The sequence below is a fragment of the Schistocerca serialis genome, chromosome 2 (assembly GCF_023864345.2).
Source record: "Schistocerca serialis cubense isolate TAMUIC-IGC-003099 chromosome 2, iqSchSeri2.2, whole genome shotgun sequence".
Lineage (NCBI taxonomy): Eukaryota > Metazoa > Arthropoda > Insecta > Orthoptera > Acrididae > Schistocerca > Schistocerca serialis.
This window is the reverse complement of record NC_064639.1, coordinates 1043476022-1043495205: the sequence shown is the minus strand read 5'-3', so window position 1 is coordinate 1043495205 and position 19184 is coordinate 1043476022. Positions and strand designations below refer to the sequence as shown.

General features: G+C 41.3%; 1 protein-coding gene across 3 annotated transcripts in view; it reads right to left on the bottom strand.

Moving 5' to 3' along the window:
* The window catches only part of LOC126458470 (regulatory-associated protein of mTOR), a 336732-nt gene extending 324482 nt beyond the window's left edge, over window positions 1-12250 (bottom strand). For all 3 annotated transcript variants that reach the window (XM_050095547.1, XM_050095548.1, XM_050095549.1), the window contains exon 1: window positions 11943-12250. In XM_050095547.1, coding sequence (XP_049951504.1) covers window positions 11943-12086 — 144 coding nt within the window. In that variant the 5' untranslated portion in view covers window positions 12087-12250. The remainder of the gene's footprint in view (window positions 1-11942) is intronic.
* Between the last annotated feature and the right edge of the window lie 6934 nt (window positions 12251-19184).

Genomic DNA, 19184 nt, shown 5'->3' with positions numbered 1-19184 from the left:
TATGATGGGAAAATGAAAGTTTTGCAAAACAATCACTCAAAATTTAAAAAAAGGAGCAATATAAATAATGAAAGGGGTTTGTTGTTGTTGTGGTCTTCAGTCCTGAGACTGGTTTGATGCAGCTCTCCATGCTACTCTATCCTGTGCAAGCTTCTTCATCTCCCAGTACCTACTGCAACCTACATCCTTCTGAATCTGCTTAGTGTATTCATCTCTTGGTCTCCCTCTACGATTTTTACCCTCTACGCTGCCCTCCAATACTAAATTGGTGATCCCTTGATGCCTCAGAACATGTCCTACCAACCGATCCCGTCTTCTGGTCAAGTTGTGCCACAAACTTCTCTTCTCCCCAATCCTATTCAATACTTCCTCATTAGTTATGTGATCTACCCATCTAATCTTCAGCATTCTTCTGTAGCACCACATTTCAAATGCTTCTATTCTCTTCTTGTCCAAACTATTTATCGTCCATGTTTCACTTCCATACATGGCTACACTCCATACAAATACTTTCAGAAATGACTTCCTGACACTTAAATCTATACTCGATGTTAACAAATTTCTCTTCTTCAGAAAAGCTTTCCTTGCCATTGCCAGTCTACATTTTATATCCTCTCTACTTCGACCATCATCAGTTATTTTGCTCCCCAAATAGCAAAACTCCTTTACTACCTTAAGTGTCTCATTTCCTAATCTAATTCCCTCAGCATCACTCGAGTTAATTTGACTACATTCCATTATCCTCGTTTTGCTTTTGTTGATATTCATCTTATATCCTCCTTTCAAGATACTGTCCATTCCATTCAACTGCTCTTCCAAGTCCTTTGCCGTCTCTGACAGAATTACAATGTCATTGGCGAACCTCAAAGTTTTTATTTCTTCTCCATGGATTTTAATACCTACTCCGAATTTTTCTTTTGTTTCCTTTACTGCTCGCTCAATATACAGTTTGAACAACATTGGGGAGAGGCTACAACCCTGTCTTACTCCCTTCCCAACCACTGCTTCCCTTTCATGTCCCTCGACTCTTATAACTGCCATCTGGTTTCTGTACAAATTGTAAATAGCCTTTCGCTCCCTGTATTTTACCCCTGCCACCTTTAGAATTTGAAAGAGAGTATTCCAGTCAACATTGTCAAAAGCTTTCTCTAAGTCTACAAATGCTAGAAACGTAGGTTTGCCTTTCCTTAATCTTTCTTCTAAGATAAGTCGTAAGGTCAGTATTGCCTCACGTGTTCCAGTGTTTCTACGGAATCCAAACTGACCAATAGGAAATACTGCAGGAACATTTCTAAATAATGGTTTGACTCTGATTAAGTTTCAGATGAACCAATTTATGTAATATTCTAGTCCATTCTTACAACACACATACTTCACCCAGCACATGCTAATCCAGTCCTGTAACAAGCTCATCCTATCCTATCAAGGACAGGGGGTAACCTAAAAAAGCAGTTGTATGATTACTACCTATGCAGTAATTTGTGCTCAGCATTTTACATGGGCATGACCACTAATTAGTTGTCCACCTGAACAAATGGTGACTGCCAAACTGTGGCCAACAGCAGAGTTAACCACCCAGTAGCAAAACACACTGATGGTCACAACAGGGTTGATTTCAATGGCTGCTCCATAAGTTGAGCCATCTGGATCTTTCCCCACAACACCAACTTATCTTAATTATGTAGACTGGAGTTGTCCTTGCAACACATTCATCTTTTCCAATCTTTTCTGGTCTCAATCTCCATTATCCCCACCCTCACACACCTCCAATTCTGCCTTATGACCCTAACTTCACTCATCCCACACCCAAGAATTCTCTAAGGATTCATGCTTCCTCTGTTCCATCTTACCCTCCCCACCCACTCCTCCACATCATCAAGCACTGCACACAACTTCCTCTGCCTGCAGCCAGAACTAGATTCAAACACCACACAAGTATTACTACAGAGATGCTTCAGGAACTCAAATGGGAATCTCTGGAAGGAAGGTGACATTCTTTTTCAGGAACACTATTGAGAAAATTTAAAGAACTGGTGTTTGAAGCTGACTAAAAATTGTTCTGTTGCCTCCAACACACATTGTGCACAAGGAACAAGAAGATAAGATACAAGAAATTAGGGCTCATACTGAGGCATATAGACTGTTGTTTTTCCCTTGTCTATTCATGAGTGGAACACGAAAAGAAATTACTTGTGGTGGTACGGGTCACCCTCCGCCACATGCAGTTAAGGTGGATTGCGGAGTAGTGGTGTAGGTGTGCCATATTCTATCTTATGCATTTCCTGCCTTTCTCACCTCCCTTCCCCAATCACTGACTGTTTTCACCTCTTGGTATCCCTCTACAGTTTTTATCCTCAGCACTTCCCTCCACTACTAAATTGGTAATCTCTTGATGTCTCAGAATGTGTCCTACCAGGCTATCAACTGTCCCTTCTTCTAGTCACATTGTGTTGCAAATTTTGTTTCTCCCCAATTTTATTCAGTACCACATCATTAGTTACATGATCCACCCATCAATCTTCAGCATTCTGCTGTAGCACCACATTTCAAAAGCTTTTGCCTCTCCCTGTCTAGACTGTTTATTGTCCATGTTTCACTTCCACACATGGCTACACTATATATAAATACTTTCAGAAAGGACTTCCTGAGACAAATTTATATTCAATGGAACACATTTCCCTTTTTCAGGAACCCTTTTCTTGCCATTGCCAGTCTACATTTTATATCCTCTCTGCTTTGGTCATCAACAGTTATTTTACTGCCCATACAGAAAAACTCATCCACTACTTTAAATGTCTGATTTTCTAATCTAATTTCCTTAGCATCATCTGATTTAATTCAAATACATTCCACTATCCTTGCTTTGCTTTTGTTGATGTTCATCTTATATCGTCCTTTCAAGACTGTGTCCATTCCATACAACTGCTCTTCCAAGACTTTTGCTGTCTGTGACAGAATTAAAACGTCGACGGCAAACATCAAAGTTTTTATTTCTTCTCTTGAACTTTAATTCCTTCTCCAAATTTTCCTTTTGTTGCCATTACTTTTTGCTCAATGTCCAGATTGAATAACATCAAGGATAGGCTAAAGCTCTGTCCCACTCCTTTCTCAAGCACTGCTTCCCTTTCATGCCCCTGAACTCTCATAACTGCTGTCTGATTTCTGTACAAGATGTGTATACCCTTTCACTCCCTGTGTTTTATCCACACTCCCTTTAGAATTTCAAAGAGCGTATTCTAGTTTACCTCATCAAAAGCTCTCCCCAAATCTAAAAGAGCTATAAATGTAGGTTTGCCGTTCCTTCACTTATTTTCTAAAATAAGTCACAGAGTCAGTATTGCCTTGTGTGTTCTTATATTTCTCCAGAATCTAAACAGATCCTCACCAAGGTGCACTTTGAACAGTTCTTCCATTCTTTTGTAAATAATTTGTGTAAGTATTTTGCAACCATCACATACTAAACTGATAGTTAGGGAATATTCACACTTGTCAGCACCTGTTTTTTTTTTTTTTTTGTTTTTTTTTTTATTGGAATTGTTACATTCTTCTTGCATACCAGGTATAATGGTTTCGTTACGGCTGGCTCTCCCAAGGATATCAGTAGTTCTGAGGGAATGTCATCTATTTTTGGGGCCTTTATAACTATGCTCTTCCAGTGCTCTGTCGAATTCTTCTCGCAGTATCACATCTCCTGTCTTATCTTCATCTATGTCCTCTTCCCTTTTCCCTTTCTATAACATTTCCTTCGAGTTCACTCCTATAGTCCTTCTGTACACTCCATCCACCTTTCAGCTTCCCCTTTCTTGCTTAGTACTGGTTTTCCATCTGAGCTCTTGACATTCATACAGCTGCTTTTATCTTCTCCAAATGTCTTTTCAGTTTTCCTATTGGTGGAATCTATCTTTCTCCCAATTATATATGCTTTTATATCCTTACATTTGTCCTCTAGCCATTCCTGCTTAGTTTTTTGTATTTCCTGTCAATTTCATTTCCAATATGCCTTATCCTTCTATTTGATCCTCTGCTGCCTTCATTATATCATCAATCAAAGCCACCCATTCATCATCTACTGTATTCCTTTCCCCTGTTTCAGTCATCATGGCCTAATGCTCCCTTTGTAACTCTCAACAATCTTCGGTTTTTTCAACTTAACCAGAACCCATCTCCTTAATTTTTGACCTTTTTGCAGTTTCTTCAGTTTTAATCTACAGTTTGTACCCAATAAATTATGATCAGAGTCCACATCTGCCCCCAGAAATAGAATGCCTGTCTTACCATTATAAAATCAATCTGAAACCTTCCAGTGTCTCCAAGTTTCTTCCACATATACAATGTTCTTTCATAACTCTTTAACAATGATTAAACTATGCTATACACAAAATTCTACCAGGTGGCTTCCTCTTTCATTCCTTTCCCGAAGTCCATATTCAGCTACTATTTTTTCCTTCTCTTCCTTTTCCTACAACTGAATTTCAGACCCCATCACAATTCCTCTCCCTTACCTATCTGAATGATTTCTTTCATATCATTATAAAACATTTTTTTAAATCTGTTCATCATCTGCAGAACTAGTTGACATATAAACTCAACTACTGTTTTAGGCATAGGCTTTGTGTGTATCTTGGCTACAATAAAGCGTTCACTATGCTGTACATAGTAGTTTACCAGCATTCCTACTTTCTTCTTCATTATTGCTTTTTAATTAATTTTTAATGCCCAACTGGGAAAGGAAAAGAAGTAGGGAGATATAATTGGAAAATGGGCTCCACATAAATAAACTAATAGAAATGGACAACGACTTGCTGAAATTTGCAGAACACAAGGGCTCATCTCTAGATCTACATATTTTAAAAGAAAACCAAGCAAACTTATGATGTGGAAACATCCTGACTGGAGAAGAGGAGAGTGGCATCTGGACGATGTCTACATGGAAAAATTCTTTCATGAAGAAATTCAAAATGTTTTAAAATGTTAAAGTACTCAGAGGAACAGATCATTATTAGGTCAAAATCAAAATCAGATTCACCTCACTAAAGGAAAAAAGACAGAACATTTGGAGACAAAACAAAGTAATACCCACATACAGTAATGAAAAATGACAAATATCAGCAAAACACTCAAAATACAATAGTAAGCAATAATCTTGAGGAACTAATACCAATTTTAAAACAGCATGCTGAAGAATTGGCCACAGTAAATCAACTAAAAGACATGCATGGTGGACTACAGAATGTGATAAAATTCATGATGAAAGACATCAAGCTCTGACAAAATTTCAAACTCACAAAACAAAAAATTGCAACTAACCTCCAAAACATCAGTAAAAAGTTCTCTCAAATTATCAGAAAAACAAAGTGGCAATATCAAAAGGCTGTACTGAAGAAATCTTCTACAAAACCAATTCCAGAGAATATTTCAAAGCAACCAATAAATAATTGTGTAATTACAACCCTCCCACATTACTGCTGATAAATAAAGATGGAAGAATAGAGCATAACAACAAGTAAAACACAAAAATAATGGCAGCAGTACTCAACAAGCTCTTGAACTGTGATGAACTTGAAAAGCTTTTAACAGTAGACACAAGCACCCCTCTACAAACCAAACCAGAAAATATGAAGCCACCTACAGTACAAGAAATAAAAACTGGACTTAAAGAAATGAGAAACTACAAAGCATGTGGGGGAAAATCAAGTGTTTGCAGAAATGTAGAAGTATGCTTGTAAAATAACTCAGACATCTTTACATGTTATTTTACAAATTATTTGGGCAATAGAAAAATTGCCTGAAGAATGGATCACAGCTATAATTACCCACTTTATAAGAAAGGAAACAAAAGTATCAGATAACTACAGAGGAATCTCACTCCTGAACTGCACCTACAAGATTTTTTCAAGATTTTACGCAATAGGATCAAAGAAGAACTGGATAAGGAACTGGGGGAATACCAAGGAGGCTTCAGACCTTGGAGAAGCTGTCCTGAACAAATAATTACTCTGAAATTAATCATGGCTTATTATCACAAATGAAACAAGCCTTTCTCAATTACATTCATTAATCCTTGTTCCACAGATCATGAATACACCAATTCGTAATGATGTGGAAAGTCTCACTTTAACATAAGTTTTCTTTACACAAAATAACTAATTAAATTATTTTTTTTTTTTCTTTTTCTTTCCAGTTACTACCTCATATCTGAGATGTCATCTATTGACTAGGAGGAGTTGTCATTCAGAAATTCTTTTAATTTGCTTTTAAATGCTGGTTGGCTGTCTGTCAGACTTTTAATACTATTTGGCAAATGACCAAAGATTTTTGTGGCAGTATAATTCACCCCTTTCTGTGCCAAAGTGAGATTTAATCCAGAATAGTGAAGATCATCCTTTCTTCTAGTGTTGTAGCTATGCACTTCACTGTTATTTTTTAATTTTGATGGGTTATTTATGACAAATTTCATAAGTGAATATATGTACTGCAAACGTACTGTGAATATCCCGAGTTGCTTAAACAAATGTCTGCAAGGTGATATTGGGTGGTCTCCAGCTATTATTCTGGTTACACACTTTTGTTCAATGAATACTTTCTCTCCTAATGACGTATTGCCCCAAAATATGATGCCATATGAAAGCAATGAATGAAAATAGGCAGAGTAGATTAATTTACTGATATGTTTATCAGACCCTCACTGTTAAAAAATTTGAGACATTTCAGACTCCAACAAAATTAATGAAACTGATAGCGCTTACCTTAACAAATACGAATTCGAAAATTAAGTTCAGAGGGAAACTTTCTTAATCATTCTTGATAGAAACTGGTTTAAGGCAGAGATATGGCCTGTCACCACTTCTTTTTAGTTGTGCCCTTGAATACATAATGAGGGAATGGTACAAGAACAATCTGAAGAACATTAAGACTGGAACACAAAAAGGCACCATAAAGTTGAACTGTTTAGGATTTGCTGATGACCTCACTCTTCTCACCAACAACATTGAAGAAACCAAATAACAAATACAATCATTGCAGGAAATAGCCTAGAGTTTTGGCCTTAAAATTTCTTTTGAAAAAACAGAAATAATGCAAATGGAACTGCCACTGGCAAAAAAAATTAGGATTGGAGAACATGACATAAGAACTGTTGAAAAGTTTAAATACTCGGGAGCAATAACAACACACAACCCAAATGAGAAACCATCGTGTTACAGTAGAATAAACAAATTGATTAAAATGCATCATGTTGCCAAGAATACGTAACAAAAAATGCCTCTCAATAGCCACAAAACTGAAACACTACAAAATAGTGACACAGCCACAAATAACATATACTGGCAAAACTATATTTACAACAACCAAAACTGTACCAATACATAGATTACTAAAAATAGAAAGAACGATCGTCAGAACATGCATAAATAAAAATAAACAAATAAAAAAAATAAGAAAAAGACGGAGTTTGGAGAAAAGCAGAAAAAGAAAGAGTTTATAAAGAAATAGCACCAGTGACAAGTACAATGAAACAGAAACAGATCTCTTCCCTAGGACATCTGACAAGGACAACAGAGAATAAAATTATCAGCAGAACAATTGAGGAGTTACGGAATAGTAAGACCGGCATTAGACGGATCGCAGAGATCAAGAAGGACATGATCAAATTACAGATTACGATGGAGGGTTTGAAAGGCAAGACAGACGCACTGAAGGTAATTCAGGAGAAACATATCACACAACCAATAAAAATTACCAAATAGAGAATGGGAAGGGTGGCTTCAGATGAGGGAAGGAAGTGAATGATCTGAAAGAATGAAAAAGTAATGGCTCAACAAAAAAAAAAAAAAACAGAAGAACCTAGTTCATAATATTGACCAAAGTGGTCCAATGTGGCACATGGGCTGTGGCTCAGGCTAATTAAATGGGAAATAAATAGAAGAGAAAGCACACATATAACCAATACGTATTAGAATCAGTTATATGTCCTCCTCATATACTTCTCCCCCCCCCCCCCCCCAATCTCAGTCCATCACCTTCCCCCCTTTCTCTGTCCATCTTCTACTCCCCCTCTCTATCTATCACCTCCTCCCCCCACCTATACGTCCATTTCCTCCATCTCCTCTTGCCCCCCCCCCCCTATGTCCATTTCCTTCCACCCTTCTGTCCATGTCCTCCACCCCCCCCCCCTCTCTCTCTCTCTCTCTCTCTCACCTTGAGCCCTGTTCAGTCAAGAACTTTTTGAGATTTTCCCTTTAATAATGCAACATTGCATCAAAATGTTGAAGCAGTGAAGAACTTCTGGAAAGGACAGGTATACACTCGCACACACACACATATCCATCCGCACATACACAGACACAAGCAGACATTTGCAAAGGCAAAGAGTTTGGGCCCAATTACTTTCAAATTTTGACACAATGCTCATTCGAATACGCGCACAGTTTTATGTATCTGCTGGAGTGTCGTACAGTACATAAATATACAAATTACATTTTTATTCATCACATATATAAAATATATTAATAAAAAAAAATTCTATCCTGCAACTGTTTTTGGCTGCCATCCTTTGTTGTGAAGAATTTTAACAGTTGCTGCTGCAGCCATGTTTAAAATCTTGATATATTTATATAGCATATGGTGCTCAATCAGGTATATAAAAACACATGTATATTCAAAATCAATGTTGTGACAAAATTTCACAGAAACTGGTGAAGAACTGTTAAGAGATTTACATTCTGAACAAATAAACATTTACATTTTTACTGGTATAGATTAGACCTACTCCCACATTACTCCTATTTTATTTTATATTTACGACCCTGAACAACTGACCAGAATTTATATTCATCCTAGTGCCAAACTTCACTAATCCCCATTATATTTAACTTCAACCTATTCATTTCCCTTTTTAAATGTTCTAGCCGATTAAGGAATCTAACACCCCACACTATGACCTGTAGAGTGTGAGTTTTGGCTTTCCTGATGACGATATCCTCCTGAGCAGTACCTGGCTGGAGATCTGAATGGGGGACTGCTGCATCTACAGTGGGCTATCTATATCATTCTGGTATACAAGCCACCGCACCACAGCAAGCTCCACAGTCCATGGGGGAGAGGGAATAATGAATATAAAATGACAATTTTAAAAAGTAGGGTGTTGACTAGATGAACCAACAAAAATAAGTTTATTTCTGAACCACCTACATAATGAAAAAGAATTTAAAGAGCCAGAAAAAATAATATTTGTGAGCCCTTGGATAATCATCTTAGGGACGCTGAAGAAGTATTTTGATTGGAGCATCAACTTGTATTGTGCTGAAATTTGAAATGTGGTAACATCCAAAGCAACATCATTAACAGACATTTTGTAGGGGCTTGCTCGTTACTATAACTTATATGTTATGAGTATTTTTGTTATTAAAGTGCAAACTTCCCTCCAATGGAGTTGTAGCTCCTAAATGCTTTGTACTGAAACAAGAAAATAAACTATGACTTAAGACTGTGTAACAACAGTAAAAATACTCCAAACCTTCAAATAGTAACAGTGAGAAGCCATCACAATTTTGGGTCTAAAGGAAGACAGAACCAACCAGAAAGACAAAATATGAAGGTATTAAAATCAAGAATAGGGAAAGGAAGTGGCTGGAGCATTTGATAAGAATGGATTGTGTAACAAAAGATGCCCTACAAGAATCTGTGAATGGTCACAAGGGAAAAAAGTGAGGAAAACAGCTAACACACTACATGAAAAAAGAACTCCATGTTGCAAAACAAAAAGGATGGTGCAGAAGAGTACAATATGAAAGATGAATGACATTTGATTATTATTTATTCAGCCATGTGAGACTTAATTTAAAGGAGCAGTTACACAATGTAATTCGATAGGGAATAAATTATTTTGATTTTTTTGCAGAGATTCAGTTCAACATGTTTTACACTGAGACACATTGCAAAATATTTCACCAAACAAATAGTTTCGGAATTTTCAGTCCATAGCAGCTTAAAGAAAAGAATTTTGGAATAAAATTACCAGTCATTTAAAAGAAATTATTATATCACATAAAGGGGCTATCTAATTCATGTTAAATACCTATGCGAGTGACACTGCAAAGTTCTGTTTAAAAAGTTATTTATACTTACAATAGTGAAAAACAATTAATTGATTCCATAACATACACTTATTAATCATCTGATTAGTAATACAATTCAATTATATATATTTTCTGGGAACAAGATGCAGCAGTATTGTAGAATTAATATTTTTTCTGACACTGAACAGCTCTATTTACATTATAAAGTCAATGATCAACACCTTTCCTGTGCATATACAAATGTACACTGATGGTTAGAATTTAACCTCGAGATACACAAATTAATAGAAACAATACAAACTGTGGGTCTCCACAGGTAGGGCAAGTAAGGACACATCATACCCAAAGACATGTTAACCACATTGTTGACACACTTCATAATGCACTGCCAGCATACGTCAAGGAGTTGGAAGAGGAAAGGGGTTTTAGAACAATTTCAAAAAATGTTACTTGAGATGATTTATGTGAATATTTTGGCTCTAACTTGTGACACAGCTGAGTATTTTTTTAAATTGATAACAGTGTACTGTATCTCACGTGGATGTCTTTATACAGGAACATATCTGCATATGTATCAACTTAAAAAAATGAGACTGACATAAGAAGAGTAATAAAGTGCTTTGTACGAAGTAGTGAAGGCAGTTCAATGATTACGTTCGAAAGTGTAGAGAATAATAGTTTTCATGTCCCACTAATGTAACTGTTGAGGCCTCTTGTGCAAAATGTGAGCTATCTGAAACATCTAGATGTATGTGGCATTACTTGTTGTTTCTTTTACAAATAAAACACAGAGAAATGGCACAAACTTATGACATTCTTGTGGAGTCAGATTCATTCTACTGTCCACACTTTGAGGTACCTTAAGTTACTAAAATGAATGCTAAGAAGTTTGCATTAAAAAACCATGACCAATGTTCTGTTCAATCCTTGTCCAATCTGACAGTTTCATGCTTTTTTTGTGTAAATCTATGTATGTGTAAATATGTCTGTAATGTATTTGGCATGCCCTTTAGTATTACATTAAGTGGTCGAAAAAGTGTCTGTTGCACATTCAGTTTCCACTATGAGAAAAAAATTTATCACTGTTCGTTGTTTGGTCACATGGTTCAAATGATGCTTTAGCTTTCTATTTGCACCATTTTGTGTCCCTGTTATTCCACATATCATCATTGTGATAAACATCCTATAGACATCTGATGTTAGATATTTTGTATCACTCTTACAGAATTAAATTTAACTTGTATCTCTAATGATTTCATGATCTGAACTGAGGTAGTAACTTTACACAGCCCTATCAGCAGAGCATTAGTCACAGCAGCCTTCAGTATCACAAATGACTCAAGGCAGACACCAAGATTCCTTGGCAAGCTTGTATGTACTATCTTCACAAGAAAGAAAATAGTCAAATTAGTCTTTAACATGGTGACACATTGTCCTCTGCATCCCATTTACGTTAATTATTAATGATTACTCCAAATGCCATGATGACATTATTTCCTCGAAGCCAGCATTCTGAACTCCCTCATATGACGAGACCATAAGAGATTAGACTTTGAAGGATAGTGACCAACCACGACAACCATTATTTTTTTTCTTTTCCATTATAGCTCCTTATTTTTAATCATGATGTATTTAATTTTTATATCAGTAACTCGCAAATCAAGAAATACAAATAAACTTTCATACTTTCTTGCCGACAAACACTTTATTAGATTCGTGTCATAATGGCAGAAACACAGAGTGAGTGTCAGCTTATTAAATACCACTAACGGCAGCAACCACTAACGGCAGCAATTCTAGCAGTGTCAATTGTAAAGCTGAGGCGTTATACATCAATATGATAACATTATACGCAATTCCACTTACCCTTTCTTTCATTCTCCATGTTTGAGTTATTTCGCTCCCTCCTTCAATTGACTCTATGTGACGCTTTTTAACAAATGCTAACGGTAAGGCCCAATCTATTGCATAGTCCTCTTCTTCTGTGGTGTGATTATGAATGGCAATCATTTTTCTAACAACAATTTTTTATTTAATAACGTAACTAATAATTTATTGTGTTATGTTGATACCACCGTAAACGCGCAGAGTTCACAGGTGATCGCTACTAGCCTGTGGCATGACAAACACTTGGCCCGCGAAGCCATCTGAATTTATAGACAAATACAAGACGTTTGTTTCTATTGCCAAAGCAAACAGCTGATCGAATGGTCAAAGATATCAACAATGGTTGTCACAGAAGTCACACTACCCCCGCATGTGTAAGATTCTCCCTTTAAAGATGTTACTATATACTTCATAGATTGCGCATGTCCCTATCTCTGCCGTGTTAAGGCTTGAAAGTTGAAACCACAGTCGCGACACTTTGCCTCGATTTTTTTGCCTACAGCGCCAACAGCGCGCTAAGCGGCCAGTAAATAAAACTGTTGAGTTCAGCGCTATCGTGAAAACAAAAAGTAGTTGTTTACATTGGTTTGTACAGTGCTTTTTACAAATGGGAGCCTCTGCAGCGCAATAAATTGCAGCAACAATTTTAGGTTTCCTAAGGCTCCTAAGAAGTATATACCATTGTGGAAACATTTTGACATTCTTTGTCACGTGAGTTTAGCGCGATCGTATCGCTGACGTATTAGAGCATAATCTTTGCCGCTGTTGGCATAGTGACTTAGAGTTGTTTATGTTTATCGTTGGTTTTTCGAGTGTTAAAGTAATAAAAGTTATTCTGAACAACTGCGTATTATTCTATAGTTCGGGCATACTAGAAAGACCCCACAGTGGTGACCCCACGAAGAAGACGCAACAGCGCACACACCAAGTCGGAATAATGACTACAGCGACAATAGTGGCGGAAAACAGTTTCGAGGAGGAACAAAGTACGTCACCTGCCGCAAGCTCTTCCACAGGAGAACATAGAAGTACGCCTATAGGCAAGGAAATGTCAAACTCCTTGCTTTCTGGACAACGAGGCCACAACTGTGGTCCACACAGGCGTAATGTGTATTTCAACAATGCAACGTAGCCTGTGATACTGATAAGTTCAACATTCTGGTTTCACATCTAGACTTGGAAGTGATAGAAGAAGTGGAAGATACCTTGTGACAACGCAGTTACGCAGCGTTAAAAGAGGCTCTAATACAACGCTACACTTTACCGACAGAACTATGTCTTCAAAACCTCTTCACTGAACAAAATGTGGAACACAAGCTTCCGCCGCAAGTCCTCAGGTCATTACGCACATTGGTGGGCCCTGATTTGCTGCCAGAACAATCTTTACGGGTACTGTGGCTACATAAACTGCCAGCCAACATCCGAGCCATCATCGCGGCACAAACAGACGTACCGTTAACGACATTAGCAAAGAAGGCAGACACCATAGCAAATAATTTAAGAGAATCTTGTGCTTGTGCAACGGTCAATACAAACCACAATAGAAGCACGGGAGTATACAGAAATGTAGAGTCAGACACTGTGTATTCCGGTTCAGGCATTACTTCCTCTCATCACCAGCACACATCGCAAGAATCCGCCATGGAACAGTTGTTAGCACAAGTGGCAAAATATAACGTCCAAGTCGCGAAGCGCCAATAACATTTACAAAGCAGACGCTGGAAAAGACGCAGGAATAACATTCCTCAGAGCCAGTCAGAACATCGGTCCTTGTACCACAAACGCTTCCGCGATTCTGCTCGTCAATGTACCCAACCTTGCAGCTTCCCAAACTTCGGAGACGGACATTAATGGGTGTAAATGTTCGTCATCAATCTTTTTGGCGCCCGTAGACAGGAGGAAAACGAAACGGTGCTAAGAAAACGATATCTATGGTTAGCAAATCGGACAGACTATACATCCAGTGCCTTACATCCAGAGAGAAGTTTCTGACTTATACAGGTTCAGAGGTTAGTGTGTATCCTAGAAGAAATAGTGACATCCAAAGAACTACGTCACATCACGTGCTCACTGCCGCCAGCAGCTCTGCAATTCCCACTTACAGTGAGAAACGATTGGCGTTACATCTCGAACCTGATTACAAACTGGTATGGACTTTCATAATAGCAGATGTACCGGACCCTATTATTGGTGCAGATTTCTTGTGCAAATATCACCTTATGCCAGACCTTGTCAATCGACGATTGGTTCCGATACACAAGGAAAAGACATTGTCTCCCCTCACTTCGGCATCGGGGCAAATGCAATGCGAAGTGCCCAGTCATTCTAACACTTCCTCCGTGCCAGAACGTGTCTACTAAAGTGTGTGTGTGTGATTTGAGGTTTTCGGGCGCTAAACAGCTTGGTCATCAGCGCCCAAACGCATAGAAACAGGAACACATGCGGTGAAGGGACGAAGACGGACAGCGAACAAGGAGAACGGCTAAAAGACACAGACCTGACGCAGTTACAAATCCTCACTTACAGAGGCAAAACAAGAGGAAAAGAAACGCACTAAAAAAGGAAAGGAAACACAAGGAAAAGAGAACAGAAATCGAAGTGAAACAAGTAGGTAATCGTGACTGGCGAACCTCTTACCTAAAGCCTGGGTGAGCCAGTCACCCAGCAGCACATTAAAATCCTCTCCCTAAAATCCGAGCCAACAAATTGGACAGGACACAAAACCGTAAGACCTTAACCACAGCCATTGCGTCGTCTTGCAAAATAGAGGGAAAATCCGGTGGCAAGGAAACCACCGCCCTCTGGTCAGAGAATAAAGGACAGTCAATTAAAATGTGGCGGACAGTAATCTGGACGCCACAAGCACTGCAGATTGGGGGGGTCCTCCCGCCGGAGTAAGAAACCATGCGTTAAGGGACTGTGCCTGATGCGGAGGCGAGTGGGGAGAACCTCATCCCGCCTGCACGACTGGTAGGATGTACGCCATGGCCTCGTGGTGGCCTTGACCAAACGCAGCTTATTTTCACCGACTGCCAGCCACCGCTCTTCCCATTGACGCATAACACGAAAACGCAAAAAGGAGGTAACAGCATGGAGGGGGACGGCACATTCAACAACGTGAGAGAGGGAACATGCATCTTTGGCAGCCACATCCGCCAGTTCGTTTCCCCTAATACCCACGTGCCCCGGCACCCAGCAGAAAGAAAACTCCTTCCCCTGCTGTTGCAGGTGGAGTAGGGCATCATGGATGTTCTGGACGACCGTATCCGCTGGGTACAAGTGTTTCATAAGCTGAAGGTCACTCAGGGAGTCAGAACAGATGAGAAACTTAAGACTGGGAACACATCTCATCTGTTCCAATGCCCACAAGATCGCAAACAATTCGGCATCAAAGATGGTAAACGCCGCAGGAAGCCGTAACTTGACGACTCGATCAGGGAAAACAACAGCACAACCGACAGAGTCCCCCTGTTTAGAGCCATCCGTAAGTACTGGTACATGGTCGGCATGCTGGTTTAAAATATCGTAAAATAAGGAGGTAAAAACAAACGCAGGAGTGCAGCTCCTCCGGTACTCTGACAAGTCTAAAAGGACGCTGGGCCTCTGGAGCAACCAGGGAGGCAGGCGGGTAAAACCCTGGAGTTGGGGTGCCACACGCTCCACACCAAGGGACTCAAGCAAATGCTTGGCACGAATCCCAAATGGTCTCGTTGCCCTTGGACGACTGGAAAAGAGACGTTCCATAGGCGGTCGGGCAACAGTAGGGTATGCAGGGGAGGTAGGACAGGCAAGGAATTGACACACCCGTCGCACCATGAGGAGTTTCCGCCGGATGGCGAGCGGCGGTTCCCCTGCCTCAGCACACAGGCTGGGGATGGGACTGGTACGGAAGGCACCAGTGGCCAGCCTGATACCCTCATGGTGTACTGTGTCAAGAATCTTCAGATACGAAGGCTTCGCTGACCCATACACAGTGCATACATAGTCAAGACGCGACCGGACGAAAGCCCTATAAAACTGCAGCAGACGCACCCAATCTGCTCCCCAGGACCGATGGCTCAGACACTTCAAAATATTCAGCGCCTTCAGGGCCCGCACATTGAGGTCTTTAAGGTGCGGCAACCACAACAACTTGGAATCAAAAGTGAGGCCCAGGAACCTCACAGTGTCTCTATAAGGAAGAATGGTGTCCCTCAGACGCAATTCAGGGGAGGTAAAAGCACGTCGAGAACGATTAAAATGAACACACACACATTTGTCTGCAGAAAAGGTAAAACCCGTCTTCGCAGTCCATGCCTCTAATCGCTTTATCATAAGCTGCAGCTGCCGACTAGCAGTGACAAGACTGGAGGAAGAACAGAAAACAGCAAAATCGTCCACAAACAAGGAGCACTGGGCAGGACTCCAGATAGTGGACGTGATACTGTTAATGGCGATGGCAAATAGGGTGACACTTAAAACGCTTCCCTGAGGAACACCATTCTCCTGCACGTACAAATCAGATAGCACATTACCAACCCGATATCGAAAGAGGCGGCGGGAAAGAAAGGACCAAATGAAGATGGGGAGATGGCCACGAAAGCCCCACTGATGGAGTTGATTGAGGATAAGGCGGCGCCAAGTAGTGTCATACGCCTTATTAATGTCAAAGAATACACCTAGACAATGCTGGTTACGTAGGAAGGCCTGCTGGATGGCCGCCTCAAGCAGGGTCGAGTTGTCTATAGTTGAACGACATCTCCGAAAGCCACACTGAGAGTGGCTAAGGAGCTGCCTGGTCTCGAGCAGCCAAACCAGGCGACCGTTGACTATGCGTTCCAATGTCTTCCCGACACAGCTCGTCAAAGCAATACTCCGATAACTACTGGGATGCATTCAGCCCTTCCCCGGTTTGAGCAGTGGAATCACAATCGCCTCCCTCCATGAGTCAGGGAACATGCCGGATGACCATATCATATTAAAACAATTCAGGAGAACTTCCTTGGATGGCAGCAACAAGTGCTGCAGCATGCTGTACAGGATTTGATCATCACCTGGCGCAGTATCATGAGCCACAGACAGCGCCGAATCCAGTTCCCATATTGTGAAGGGGCAGTTGTAGGGTTCAGAATTTGGAGACCAGAAGTCCAAGTGATCCCTCTCGATGGCAGTGCGGTAGCGGCAGAAATCTGGATCACAGTTAATAGTGGCAGTAGATCCGGCAAAATACATGGCCAGTGTCTGGGCAATGTCTCTCGGCGCCGTGAGTAGACAACCCTGATGCAGCAATGACGTGACAGGTCGTTGGCTGCATTTCCCGGAAATCCTCCTGATGGCTTCCCATACTTTTGTAGAACTAGTGCAGCGGGAGATGGAGTTCAGGAACGATTGCCATGACCGTCGTTTGCTCTCTTTAATCACTCGCCGCGCCTTGGCCCTTGCCACCCGAAAGGCCGCAAGATTGTCAGCTGAGGGACGGCACTTGAAGCGGCGCAGAGCTGCACAGCGGGCTCGGATGGCTGAGCGGCACTCAGTGGTCCACCAAGGGACAGGACGCCTCTTGGGATGACTTGAGGACCGTGGGATCGACAATTGAGCAGCATGGGAGATCACGGCTGTAACATGGTCGACCCATTCGTGGACGCTGGCACGGAGCTCCAAAACAGCTAAATTGCTGAAAAGTGTCCAGTCAGCTCTGCAGAGGTGCCACCTGGGCGGCACTGGTAATGCCACAGTCTCATCCAGGAGGCGAATCCAAAGGGGGAAGTGGTCACTAGAATGGAGGTCAGCGACAACCTCCCACAGAGCAGAATCCGTGAGTGCTGGAGAGCAAAAGGAAAGGTCAATAGCTGACGACGACCCAGAAGCAGTACAGAAATGAGTGGGAGCACCAGAGTTGAGGATGCACAGTTCTTCGGATGCCATGAGGCTTTCCAGAATGCGACCCCTGGGGCAAGTAGTTGTAGAGCCCCATAAGACATTATGAGCATTGAAGTCCCCCAGAAGGAGAAATGGGCGGGGGAGTTGGCTAATAAGGTCTGTGAGAGCCTCAGAGTCTATTGCATCCTGAGGCCGTAAGTAAACAGAACAGATTGTGAGCCTCCACCCAACAAGAAGGTCAACTGCAACTGCTTGCAAGTCCGTAACGAGAGGGAGCTCAGATGAGTGGTGCATGTCATGGACAAAAACCGCAACACCACCCTTTGCCCTTTCCCCCATCAGATCATCTTTTCGATACACAGTATAGCCCCGTAGAGAAGGAGCATCAGTGGCCCGGAAATGTGTCTCTTGGAGACATAAGCACAAGGGGCGCTCTCATACAAGGAGTTGTAATTCGGCCACATGCTTCCTGAACCCATTCAGGTTCCACTGTAATATGGGAGCCAGTCATCAGGGTGGCTGAATTTTCACCCTGCCTCTGTGCTTTGGAGGAGAGCCTGTACTAGACAGAGATTTATTCCTGGGGCGAGAATATCGCCCCCGGTCGACATCAATGTCCATCAGCTCCGATGGAGACCCAAGGGAGATGTCAGACAGTACGATGGCATCGTCATCGGACTAACCCAGACTAGTCTCCTCAGGTGGCAAAACCTTCACCTTCGGCGTCTTCGTCTTGGGGGGCTTAGAATGCAGAACCTTGTCAACAGTTGGAGCTTTACTCGCCTGGGCAGAAGGTGCCATATGGGGAGGGGCAGGAAGTACCCCAGTGTCAGCAACCACGGCCTTGTCCGACGTTGCGGGGAGAGCTGCAGGTTGCAAAACAACTGCAGCAGCACAAGTGCACTGGCAAATGCAGGTATTAATGTTGACACTAGCAACCTCCGTTTGTGTAGCAACAGTGGCCAACTGTACCGGTTTCTGCAGAGTGGAAGCGAAAGATGTTGTAAACACAGGAGGCTGCATGGCCTTAAAGAGCTTCTTGGCCTCACCATAGGGGATGTGCTTAGATGTTTTGATCTCCTGTATCTTCCGTTCCTCGAGATAGATGGGGCAGATCCGGCTCCAGACAGGGTGAGTCCCAGAGCAATTCACGCACTTCACAGGTGATGAACAATCGGCTCCTTCATGGGCAGGCTGACCACATTTACCACAAGTGGCTATCCCATTGCACCCCAAAGTAGTATGCCCAAAACGCTGACATTTAAAACAGCGCATTGTGTTGGGGAAATATGGCCGTACAGGCAAACGTAAGAAACCCGCTTTAACATGCTCTGGGCGTCTCGGGCAATTGAACGTGAGAAT